Source organism: Hemitrygon akajei, chromosome 2, assembly GCF_048418815.1.
Source record: "Hemitrygon akajei chromosome 2, sHemAka1.3, whole genome shotgun sequence".
Lineage (NCBI taxonomy): Eukaryota > Metazoa > Chordata > Chondrichthyes > Myliobatiformes > Dasyatidae > Hemitrygon > Hemitrygon akajei.
The window spans coordinates 36631684-36645380 of NC_133125.1; the positions used below are offsets into that span (position 1 = coordinate 36631684).

The 13697-nt window shown below is 36.8% G+C and overlaps 1 protein-coding gene across 4 annotated transcripts in view; it reads left to right on the forward strand.

Annotated features, from left to right (window-relative positions):
• The window catches only part of vps13a (vacuolar protein sorting 13 homolog A), a 345233-nt gene that overhangs the window by 64125 nt on the left and 267411 nt on the right, over positions 1–13697 (forward strand). For all 4 annotated transcript variants that reach the window (XR_012101939.1, XM_073070330.1, XM_073070344.1 and 1 more), the window contains exons 4-7: positions 3193–3288; positions 3465–3566; positions 8570–8679; positions 11270–11329. Coding sequence is in view for 3 of the 4 variants with exons in the window: in XM_073070330.1 (XP_072926431.1) it covers positions 3193–3288; positions 3465–3566; positions 8570–8679; positions 11270–11329 (368 nt within the window). In the remaining variant the exon portion in view is untranslated. The remainder of the gene's footprint in view (positions 1–3192; positions 3289–3464; positions 3567–8569; positions 8680–11269; positions 11330–13697) is intronic.

Here is a 13697-nt window from a genome sequence, read left to right on the forward strand (position 1 = left end):
CGGTCATTGGTATACAGCAGGGATTCCCAGCCTGGGCTCCACAGACCCCTCAGTCAATGGTAGGAATCCATGTCATTAAAAAGTGTTGGGAACCCCTGGTATACAGGAAGTAGGATAGAGGGCTAAGAACGCAACCTTGTAGAGCAGCAGTGTTGAGAATAATTATGTTAGAGGTATTGCTGCCTATCTTTACTGATTGCAGTTTGTTGATAAAAAGGTTAAGGATTCATTTGCAGAGGGAGGTATTGACTCTTGGGTCATGGAGTTTGATGATGAGTTTGCTTGAAATTATAGTATTGTAGGTAGAGCTGTAGTTAATAAAAAAAAGTTTATAAGTGTTGTTACTGTCTGATGCTTCAGGATTGAGTGTTAGGTGGAAATAGCATCCACCATACACCTGTGGCACGTAACTGGAAACTCAGGATCATCCCTACAGACTGAGTACAGGTGCTCCATGCAGTGATCTGCAATGTAACGACTGGGTGTGGGACTCAGGCATTTGTATCTCCTGCCTGACGGTAGCTGCTATAAGATGGTGTGTCTTGGATGGTGGTATCTTTGATAGATGTTGCCTTCTTGAGGCTTTATGTACATATACATGCTATCAGTGGTAAAGAGGAATGTAGTCATGATGTCCTGAGCTGAGTTAATCTGCAATCTTTTGGGTTCCTGTGCATTTGAATTTCTGTACTGGACCACAATGGAGCCAGTCAACAGTATGTTAGCAGAAATTTGTTAGTGTTTGATGACATGTGGGTCCTCCTTAATCTCTAATAAGTAAAGACAGTTAGAAAGAAATAGTTTTTTCCATTTATAAAGTTTAAATGACTATATGAGGTTATCAGTGGTTGGTAAGTTGATGGAGAAGTTCCTGCGAGGCAGGATTTATGAACATTTGGAGAGGCCTAATATGATTAGGAATAGTCAGCATGGCTTTGTCAAAGGCAGGTCATGCCTTCCAAGACTGATTGAATTTTTTGAGGATGTGACGAAACACATTGATAGTAGACCAGTAGATGTAGTGTGTATGGATTTCAGCACAGCATTTGACAAGGTACCCCATGCATAGCTTATTGAGAAAGTAAGGAGGCATGGGATCCAAGGAGACGTTGCTTTGTGGATCCAGAACTGGCTTGCCCACAGAGGGCAAAAAATGGTTGTAGATGGATCATATTCTGCATGGAAGTTGGTCACCAGTGGTGTGCCTCAGAGATCTGTTCTGGGACACCTACTCTTTGTGATTTTTATAAATGACCTGGATGAGGAAGTGGAGGGATGGGTTAGTAAATTTGCTGATGACACAAAGGTTGGAGGTGTTGTGGATAGTGTGGAGGGCTGTCAGAGGTTGCAGTGGGACATTGATAGGATGGAAAACTGTGCTGAGAAGTGGCAGATGGAGTTCAACCCAGATAAGTGTGAGGTGGTTCATTTTGGTAGGTCAATTATGATGTTAGAATGTAGTATTAATGGTAAGACTCTTGGCAGTGTGGAGGATCAGAGGGATCTTGGGGTCCAATTCCATAGGACACTCAAGGCTGCTGCGCAGGTTGACTCTGTGGGTTAAGAAAGCATACAGTGCATTGGCCAATATCAATCGTGGGATTGAGTTTAAGAGCCAAGAGGTAATGTTGCAGCTATATAGGACCCTGGTCAGACCCCACCTGGAATACTGTGCTCAATTCTGGTTGCCTCACTATAGGAAGGACATGGAAACCGTAGAAAGGGTGCAGAGGAGATTTACAAGGATGTTGCTTGGATTGGGAGCGTGCTTTATGAAATAGGTTGAGTAAATTTGGCCTTTTCTCCTTGGAGCGGCAGAGGATGAGAAGTGACCTGTTAAGGGATGTACAAATGATGAGTGGCATTGATCGTGTGGATAGTCGGAGGCTTTTTCCCAGGGTTGAAATGGCTAGCATGAGAGGGCACAGTTTTAAGGTGTTTAGAAGTAGGTTCAGAGGAGATATCAGGGCTAAGTTTTTTTTATGCAGAGAGTGGTGAGTGCGTGGAATGAGCTGCAAGCGACGGTAGTGGAGGCAGATACGATAGGGTCTTTTAAGAGATTCCTAGACAGGTATATGGAACTCAGAAAAATAAAGGGCTATGGGTAACCCTAGTTAATTGCTCAGGTAAGGACATGTTTGGCACAGCTTTGTGGGCTGAAGGGCCTGTATTGTGCTGTAGGTTTTCTGTGTTTCTATTTTTGTGTTTATGTACTTTGTATGAAAGAAATTAAGTTCTTGAACATAGAGGGCAAATGAAAAATGTATTTGTATTCATTGTTACAAGCTCTTCAGTCCACCCTGTCCATGCTGACTATCAAGTACTCAGATCTGCTAATTGCATTCACCAGCATCCATTTCATAACTTTCTGCATCTTGTTCTGTTGTTGATAAGCCCATTTCTTGTTTATTATTCCAAATTGCATTACACCATTATACAGTGAATTACAGTTGCCAGCCTTTTTTTAAATCTTTGCTAGAATGTGTATTTGCCTGGTTCTTCACTGCTTTCTAATGTTTATCATTTATTTATTGAAATTAAATGTCAGAACTTGCTCCTGAACCCATATGTAAATTTAAGTGTTGAGTGTAAAGTGGGCCAGCGTGTTTCAACAAGGTATTCTGCTTCAATTTACACAGTTCTTGCTTACTTTCACTTTACTGCTTTGTATTTGACTTTCATGCTGGATTTTATTGTGCTAAGTAACTAATACTTTTTAAAGCCAGGCTACATCAATGCCTTCTGAAAACACTATAGTTCTGTGCTTTTGAGTCTAATAATGAGTGTGTGGATATGTCTTTTAATTTTTCCCTGTGTTCATGTACTTAATTTTTTACACATGCATGAATTGTGTAAGATTCATATATGTCAGCAGAAGATTAACGATTGTAATTATTTAATAGTTGTATAAGTATGAGTTGTCCAGTATATCTAAGTTTCATCCAACAATCAAATCTGTCTCTTCAAATAAAGAATATAAACATCATAACTGGGATTTTGGTCAGTTACTCAATAGAAATTCTCTGTTGTTTGTCTATGGATTATTTATTAGCAAATGCTTTTTGTGTGCAGAGTGCTTGTTATATATTCATGACATTTCAGATGGTATGTCCAAAAATAAGTCAATATTTCATCACATTCAGTGTAGCTCAGGATCTTTGACTGTTTATTTTGAATATTTTGATTTCTTAGGTAAACTTGAACTGAAGATACCATGGAAGAACCTTTATGCACAAGCAGTAGAAGCTACATTAGATGGAGTCTATTTGCTCGTTGTTCCATGTGCCAGTAAGCAAACATTGTAATGGTTCAAATGAAATTTGGTTATTGTTATCGCAAGTCAGTGTATAAAAATTGAACACTTTTTCAACTGAAGTAAAATTGAACTTGAGCTTTTGTGTAAGCTTTAAATGTAAGCTTTGTGTGTTAGTTTCCCGTATTTACATTTTAAAATATCTCCCTAGGTATTGAATATGATGCCAAAAAAGAGGAATTGCAGCTTCAGGAAGTCAAACAGAGGGAATTGCAAAGAATTGAAGAAGCTAAGCAGAAGGTTGCTGACAAAGGTGAAGGGAATTGTGTTTCATTACTCTGTCCATCATTACTTGTATAATTTTTGCATTCACTCTTAATGGAAAAAATTATTTATAGAGTAGCAAAGAGGAAAGAAAATCTTTTGAGAATTTCATCAAATGATGACTCATTCCCAATGGTCTAAAATTGTGTCTACAGTAATTAGCTGACCATAATATTTTGTTTATTGTTTTCGATATTCACAATTTGCATTCTTGATTATTTTTACCAGTTAAATTGGCCTTTTACTCTAGTGCTTCATTTATAGTTTTAAAAAAACAAATTCATCTAGTAAAAACTTAACTAGTGGATGCAAGGTTTTTTTCCTATTGGATAAAATTACACAAATCACCTGGCAGAAATAACTTTTAATTTGGAGATTTTTGTTTTTACCCACCCCACACCATTAAGGAAGCAATTGGTGGAAAATTTTCTTTCTTTTTATGTCTTTTTATTAATGTTAAACAAACATAAGAGAAACATAGATACAGAGAGTTTGAGAATACATAATTAATAGGTTAAAGTATAAATACAAATAGATGATAATCCATATATAATAACCTCCGAAACTCATAGTGATTATGAAAAGAGGAGTAAATAAGAAAAAAAACCCTCCAAAATAAAACCTAACCAACATGGGCCATTGCATTATGTCAAATATACACAGCAGCGTCAATAACTCCGCACCTCCATCGAAATAATTAAGGATAATAAAAGTAAGGTTTAGGAAAAGTCAGTTTAGCTCATATGAAAATGTTGAATAAATGGTCTCCAAGTTTCTTCAAATTTAATTGAAGGGTCAAAAATAACACTTCTAATTTTTTCTAAACTCAAATAAGAAATAGTTTGAGAAAACCACTGAAATATGGTTGGAGAATTAATTTCTTTCCAATTCAATAGGATAGATCTTCTATCCATTAACGTAACAAATGCAATCATCTGCCGAGCTGAGGGGAATAAACAACTATTATCCACCATTGGTAATCCAAAAAATTGCAGTAATAGGATGCGGTTGCAATTTGATATTCAGAACTGTTGAAATAGTACCGAAAATATCTTTCCAATAATTTTGCAAACAGGGGCAAGACCAAAACGTGGGTCAATGAAGCAACTTCAGAATGACATCTGTCACGGTTGGATTAACATAAGAATAAAATCGAGCAAGTTTATCCTTAGACGTATGAGCCCTATGTACAACCTTAAACTGTATTAAGGCATGTTTAGCACAAATAGAAGAAGAATTGACTAATTGTAAAATTTTCTCCCACTGCTCAGTGGGTATAAGACAATGAAGTTCTTTTTCCCATTACTTCTTAATTTTTCCTGATACTTCTGGCTGTATTTTCATGATCATATTATAAATGATGGCTACTAAACCCTTCTGGCAAGGATTCAGAGCTAAAAATTTTTCCGTAATGTCCATTGGACATAATTTCGGAAAAAACTGTAACATGTTATTCAAGAAATTTCTAATTTGTAAGTATCTAAAAAAAAAATGAGTTTTAGGCAAATTATATTTATTAGATAGCTGTTCAAAGGACATAAAACTATTGTCTAAAAAAATCATGAAAACATGTTATACCTTTTGTTTTCCATAATACAAAGGCATAAACCATAAAAGAGGGCCGAAAAAAAAAGTTAGATATAATAGGGCTTGATAAGATAAACTTATTCAAGCCAAAGAATTTACAAAATTGAAACCATATTCGTAATGTATGTTTAACTATAGGATTGGTTATTTGTTTATTCAATTTAGATAAAGCAAAGGAAGCAAAGATCCTAAAATAGAAAACAATGAGAAGTCTTGTACAGATTTACTTTCCAAATTTACCCATTGTGGGCAAGATACTATAATCGATTCTTGTGTCCAAAATATTAAATATCGAATATTAACTGTCCAATAGTAAAATCTCAGGTTTGGCAAAGCCAAACCACCCTGCTTCTTAGGCTTCTGTAAATATTTTTTACTTAATCTAGGATTTTTATTCTGCCACACATATGAGGATATTTTGGAGTCAATAATATCAAAAAAAGATTTAAGAATAAAAATTGGTAATGCTTGGAATAAATATAAAAATTTGGGTAATACTATCATCTTAATAGCATGAATTCGACCAACCAATGACAAAGATAATGGGGACCACCTGGTAACAAGTTACTTGATTTGGTCAATTAAAGGTAAAAAATTAACTTTAAATAAATCCTTATGTTTCTTGGTAATTTTAATATCCAAATAAGTAAAATGATCTGTAACAAGTTTAAATGGTAAGTGTTTATAAATTGGAACTTGCATATTTAATGGAAATAATTCACTCTTATTAAAATTCAGTTTGTAACCAGAAAAGCTACTAAACTGAGTAAGCAAGGACGAAATAGCAGGAATAGATCTCTCAGGGTCAGATATGTATAGTAACAAATCATCAGCATATAATGATAACTTATAAGTCTCTTCCCCACGAGTAATACCAAAAATATTAGGTGATTCACGAATGGCAATGGCTAAAGGTTCCAAAACAATGTCAAATAATAAAGGACTTAAAGGACAGCCTTGCCTCATACCACGGGATAACTGGAAAAAAGGAGATCTCTGATTATTGGTAAAAACTGAAGCCAAAGGTTTATAATATATTAATTTAATCCATGATATAAATTTTAAACTAAAATTAAAATTCTGCAACGTATTAAATAAATATGGCCATTCAACTCTATCGAACGCTTTTTCAGCATCTAAGGAAATAACACATTCTGGTATTTTAGATGAAGGAGTATAAATTATATTAATTAATTTTCTGATGTTAAAAGATGAATAATGGTTTTTAATAAATCCGGTTTGATCTTCAGAAATAATTTTAGGTAATATATTTTCTAATCTAGTGGCCAAAATTTTGGTAAAAATCTTAGAATTCGTATTCAGCAAGGATATAGGCTGATGGGATGCACATTCAGTGGGGTCTTTATCTTTTTTAAGAATTAGAGAAATGGAGGCATCATAAAAAGATTGTGGTAATTTACCTACAGTTAACGCATCTTTAAAAATTTTACAAAGCCAAGGAGAGAGTATAGAAGAAAAGGATTTTAAAAATTCCGCAGTATAACCATCCGGACCAAGGGCTTTACCTGAATTCATTGAAAAAATAGCCTCTTTTATTTCGGTTTCTGTAATAGGTGCGTCTAGAAATACACTGGCTTCTGTTGTTAATTTCAGGATATTCAATTTTCTTAAAAATTCATCCATTATGGAAGAATCCTCAACAAATTCTGATTGATATAAAGAGTTATAAAAATCTTGAAAGGCTTTATTTATCTCTTTATGATCAATCGTCAAAGTGCCATCTCGTTTACGAATCTTGGTGATTTGTTGTTTAACTGAAGCAATTTTCGATTAGCCAATAATTTGCCAGATTTATCTCCATATACAGAAAACTGGGTTCTAGATTTAATTAACTGATTTTCAATCGAAGAGGATAATAACAAACTATGTTCCATTTGAAGTTCAACTCTTTTTTATAAAGTTCTTTACTGCGGGTCACTGAATAAATCTTATCAATTTCTTTAATTTTATCGACCAATATTAATATTTCAGAATTAGTTCGTTTCCTAACTCCAGAGTATGAAATAATCTGTCCACGAATAAATGCTTTAAAAGTGTCCCATAATGTTCCAGTAGAGATCTCTTCTGCAGAATTTGTTGAAAAAAACAAATCAATTTGTTGTTTAATAAAGTTAAGAAAGTCTGAGTCCTGCAGTAAAATAGAGTTGAACCTCCAAGATTTAGAGTTAGAAGATGAATCCATTGTCTTAATAGATAACTTCAAAGGTGCATGGTCAGAAATGGTAATGGAATCATATTTACAATTGATAACATCTGAGTAAATGATGATCAATAAAGAAGTAGTCAATTCTTGAGTAATTATGATAAACATGAGAAAAGTATGAAAATTGTTTATCGTTAGGGTATAAAAATTGCCAAATTTCAGAAATTCCAGAATCAACCATAAAGGAATTAATAGGAGAGGCCGATTTATTCGGAAGAACCTGGGTGGGCTTAGATATATCCATTGAAGGATTTAAGCAACAGTTAAAATCTCCACCCATTATCAACATGTATTCATTTAAATTAGGAAAGGATGTAAATAGACATTTAAAAAATTCAGGACAGTCAGTATTTGGAGCATAAACATTAACTAAAACAACTTTTTGATTGAAAAGTGAACCAGTGACAAGCAAAAATCTACCTTGTTGGTCCAAAATTGTTTCATAGTGTATAAAAGAGGTTGAAGAATCTATAAAAATGGAAACACCTCTTACTTTGGCTTGGGAATTCGAGTGATACTGTTGGTCTTTCCAAAACATAAAAAAAACGTTGACTATCCACCTTCCTCACATGAGTCTCTTGTACAAAGATAATATTAGCATTCATTCTGTGGAATACTGGTGGAAATTTTTTTTACTAATTTATTTCTGGTGTTCAGCTGGCTGAGATCATTCTGTAGACTTGTTATGTTTTTTCACAATCATCTATATCAGTTTTGAAAGTCCAGTTTAAACAAAAAACCTTCCATATTTCATGGATCCTGTAATGTTTTAACAGTTAATAAGTAACCTCTTTTTGTAGAATACTCTATATCCCGATGTCAGTTATTGTGATACCTGCTATCTATGGAGAAATGAAGAAAAAACTGATGGCTAAGAAGTGCAGCACATGTTAAAATTCTATAATTGTTTCTCGATATTATAGCTCTTCTTATATTTTAATCAGAGACTAAAGTACTTCAAATACTGATTTTCTGAATGTATGCTTATTGAGTCATGTTCCTTCAATTTGAAATTATTCTTTCTTATAATTCTTATTCATTCTTATAATTGACATTCTTTCTCTCCAGCATCCCTACAGATATTTGAAATAGTTGAGGAAATAATTTTTAATGAGCACATGATGCAAACGTGAAATATTATTATAATGTCTACTGTCATTAATGTTTAACATTTTTAACAGAAAATCCTAAAGAAGGAAAACAAGACACGTTCATTGAAAAGTTAATTACTCAGGTTATTAAGAATCTGCAGGTGAAAATTGCCAACATCCATATCCGTTATGAAGATAATGTGAGTATTTTGATTTGTATTTTATGCTTGTAAATTTTGAATATCTTTATAAAGACCCTGTCTGGAAAAAGGTGCATTTATTTCTGAGACTATGGCCAATAACATATTAGTTGAATTTAAAATTATTGTGTTTACAGTGATACCTGAGTTGGAGTGAAGCATAATATATATTTGCAAGAGTGGCCTTGTCCTTAACTTCGCCTTTATTTTGGTTTTGTCATTTAACCTCCCTTTTTATTCCCATACTGACCTAGCTTCCCTTGGTTGTCTTCACTGTTGTGATGTGGCCAGATGCCACCTAGAGGAACAGCATCCCATATTCTGTTTGCAGTCCTGCCGAAGGGTTTCAACCTGAAACGTCGACTGTACTTTTTTCCATAGATGCTGCCTGGCCTGAGTTCCTCTAGCATTTTGTGTGTGTTACTTGGATTTTCAGCATCTGTGGAAAAAAGTACAGGATTTTCTCCTGTTTCTGCCTTTAAAACTGAATACTCAGTTCTCATTTTAGGGTGCAGTTTTTCCTCTTTTTCAGTGCCTTGGGAACTTAGAAGGTAGCTTTTGTGGGCTAATCAGTGTCATTTTGTACTTTGAAACTGGCCAGTTCAAAATGGCAAGATGCTGTTTGATAGTAGTGTTACGAATGCAGCAGCAATGAGTATGAAACTGAGACAGGGTTTAAAACAAATTCCGAGATTTATTAACCTCTGCTCAAAATGTAGAGAAGTAAACAAACGACTAACTTAACCGGGAGTTAACAGTTAGGTGGCAGTATCTTACAAACAGTCGAACTTAGAAACTGTTCTTGAGTTCTCATCCAAGCACAGTCTTAAAGTGATAAATTGAAAAGTCCATGTGATTTATACAGTCATTAAGGAGAGACTTCCCTGAAACAATGATTCCTTCGAAGTAACGATGAATCTTCTGATCTCACAGCCCAGAGTTTCCTTGTTTGAAGAAATCATGAGGAAATAAAAGGAACTGACCTTTTGACTGGAGGGTGGTCATTGCCCAAACCTTCCAGACTTTGCAGGGGTTTAACTCAATAGACAATAGACAGTAGGTGCAGGAGTAGGCCATTCGGCCCTTCTAGCCAGCACCACCATTCACTGTGATCGAGGCTGATCATACACAATCAGTACCCTGTTGCATACAAATGTGCATGCCACAATTCCTGAACGAAGTCACAAAGGTATATCATTCCCCATTAACTTTATCCAATCCTTTGAACTCGGATAACTCCGGTAATGCCTTCACTCTCCGATACTGGACTGTGAGGGAAAATAAACGTGCAACAAGCAAAACCAGTGGAGCCTCTACACCCCCGACCGGCAACAACAACGTTGCACAAATATAAAAATGAGAACTGCGTCACAGACCGTGGGCTTGGTTTAAATACCGTTTGGAACATGCCATCACGCGACATAACATCACCCCACGGTCATGAGACAATTACATCATCCCACTCAAGACTAATACATCATCCTACTCACAAGACCATTACATCATCCCACTGTCCTGTGTTCAAACGTGAGTATGTAACAGTAGGCCCGTAGTCAATATAATCTTGTTAAGTGCTGAACATACAAGCTCACCTATAGTTAAAAGAGTAAATGCAGGAAATACTCAGCTGCACATGCTATAATTGTGGGAACAGAAACAATTAACATTTCAGTTGAAGATGCTTATTCAGAATTTTTCAGTTTTATTTTAGGTTTTTAGTATCTGCATATTTTTCAATATTTTTAAAGCCAACTTATGATTAGAAGTAAAATCTTGGCTGTTGCTTTTGATTCAGCTACCTCTTGTACTTGTCACGCATTTTGTAACATTCAAAAGGCTCTGAAAATTTGAAAAACATTCAAGCTGTTACTAATTAGTAAAAAATATGACTTTATGCATGGCAGATTCCTAACAGCCTTTTCCTCCAATCAAATAAATGGATTTTCTTTTCTTTTTTGTTATCCTGCTGGTATACTTCCCTGCCATCATAAAAACAGAAAATGTGGATGTGTTCAGTATGTTAGATTACATCAGTGGAAAGAGAAGCAGAGTTCATGTTTCAGATAGAAGATTCTCTCAAAACTGTAAGGAAACTTGACCTTGAAACGTTAATTCTGTTTCTCTATCCACAGATGTCTGAATTTCTAGAATTTGCTTTTCTATATTTTACATTATTCTTTTCAATAGACCTTTTTGCTATCTGTAGAAATTTGTGCTGCTTTGCTGACTCTTGAAATACTCCCATCGTCTTTGCTTAACTGTTGAATCACTCGTAAAATGCAATTGGAAATCTCCGTGCTCACTTAGAAGTCTCAAATTTGGGAATATTTGTGTTGACAAATGCTGCCAGTACTTGAAATCAGGCTTTTTCTGTCAAAGTGCTCGGTTGTATTTGAGATTAGGCATTATAAGAAGCTTATAAATTTCCTTTTTTATAGAAAGTTTTTCAAAATCTGTATAATTTCAGTACCTGGTTTCATTATAAGTGGTATTCATTATTCCTTTTTATCTTACTGATACTAATCAACTTGAATCCAGGTTTGACTAGCCTTTGCTTACTTAATATGCTTTATTCTATTTGTATATGCAGATCACAAATTACAACCACCCATTGTCATTTGGAATTTCACTTCAGAATTTAAGTCTTGAGGTACAGTTGATTTAAGGTTTTGAATTTCAATGGCGTTCATTTCAGAGATACTAAATTAGATGAAGAGCCATGTGATATCCTGAGCTTGTTACTGCAATTGTATGACTAATTCTTGCCTCTGGTGCTTTGCCATCTCTTTCATGTGAATGTGCTTTTGATCCCATGTGCTTTCAGATATCATCCTACTGGTTGCATCAGAAATAAGCCTCCAATACCATGTGCTATCTGTTACTAAAAATAAACGAAGACCATCTATTTGCATTTTTGTAACCCAACCTCCACTATTGCCAAAGCCATTAATTAGAAGTTTGTCTATGCTGAATCAGTCATTTGATATGTGTGCTTCAGTAATCCTGAACTCGGGCAAACAGGACCTACTTGTCCATGATTTTTTATTATTGTCAAACACTGCTTCTATCATCATGCCTCCAATTTGCATGGTTTTCCCTTTGCCTTCCTCCTTGGAAATGTCCCTTCTTATTAACTGCACCCATTGTGAGAGAGAACTTGTAGGTCTTTGGATCCATATTGTTAATTTCATTCTGAAATCGGAATTGAGTTTTCTTAGTCTCTGTACAGATGATTTGTTTAATTGTACCATAGAACATCTCAAAACCCCTGCAAATAATCATATTTACCTGGCCCTGATAGTGTTTTTTTTCATATTCCTTGTGAAAAAATAAGGCAATGTAGTCTGTAGTGTTCTCGTACTGGTGTAGGAATGCTGAACTAAACACCGAGGTAAACTGTAGTCAATGAGGTCACGATTGCAGTAAGATTAACCGTTTGCTGTTCACTCTTCCACATTAACGTATGGTGAAAACTGTTGATAAAACAATACAAAATATATACAGTATTTAAAGAGCAAACACGAGGAAATCTGCAGATCCTGGAAATTCAAACAACACACAAAATGCTGGTGGAACACAGCAGGCCAGGCAGCATCGATAGGGAGAAGCGCTGTCAACGTTTCGGGCCGAGACCCTTCATCAGGACTAACTGAAAGGAAAGATAGTAAGAGATTTGAAAGTAGTGGGGGGAGGGGGAAATGCGAAATGATAGGAGAAGACCGGAGGTGGTGGGATGAAGCTAACAGCTGGAAAGGTGATTGGTGAAAGTGATACAGAGCTGGAGAAGGGAAAGGATCATGGGACGGGAGGCCTCGGGAGAAAGAAAGGGGGAGGGGGGGAGCACCAGAGGGAGATGGAGAACAGGCAGGGTAATGGGCAGAGAGAGAGAAAAACAAACAAACACAACTAAATATGTCAGGGATATGGGGTAAGAAGGGGAGGAGGGGCATTAACGGAAATTGCCCTCAAATTTACCTGGCCCATTTCCGACACCTCCCTCCCCTTTCTTGATCTTTCTGTCTCCATCTCTGGAGACGGCTTATCTACTGATATCTACTATAAGCCTACAGACTCTCACAGCTACCTGGACTATTCCTCTTCCCACCCTGTCTCTTGCAAAAATGCTATCCCCTTCTCACACTTCCTCCGTCTCCGCCGCATCTGCTCTCAGGTGAGGGTTTTCATTCCAGGACGAAGGAGATGTCTTCCTTTTTTAAACAAAGGGGCTTCCCTTCTTCCACCATCAACTCTGCTCTCAAACGCATCTCTCCCATTTCCCGCACATCTGCCCTTACCCCATCCGCCCACCACCTCACTCGGGATAGGGTTCCCCTTGTCCTCACCTACCACCCCACCAGCCTCCAGGTCCAACGTATAATTCTCCATAACTTCCGCTACCTCCAAGGGGATCCCATTACCAAGCACATCTTTCCCTCCCCCCCCCCCCCCCGTTCTGCTTTCCGCAGGGATCGCTCCCTATGCGACTCCCTTGTCCACTCGTCCCCCCCATCTCTTCCCACCGATCTCCCTCCTGGCACTTATCCTTGTAGGCGGAACAAGTGCTACACCTGCCCTTACACTTCCTCCCTCACCACCATTCAGGGCCCCAGACAGTCCTTCCAGGTGAGGCGACACTTCACCTGTGAGTCGGCTGGTGTGGTATACTGCATCCGGTGCTCCTGGTGTGGCCTTTTATATATTGGTGAGACCCGGCGCAGACTGGGAGACCATTTCGCTGAACACCTATGCTCGGCCCGCCAGAAAAAGCAGGATCTCCTAGTGGCCACACATTTTTATTCCACATCCCATTCCCATTCTGAAATGTCTATCCATGGCCTCCTCTACTGTCAAGATGAATCCACGTTCAGGTTGGAGGAACAACACGTTATATACCGGCTGGGTAGCCTCTAACCTGTTAATGCCCCTTCTCCCCTTCTTACCCCATCCCTGACATATTTAGTTGCTTGTTTGTTTGTCTCTCTCTCTGCTCATCACCCTGCCTGTTCTCCATCTCCCTC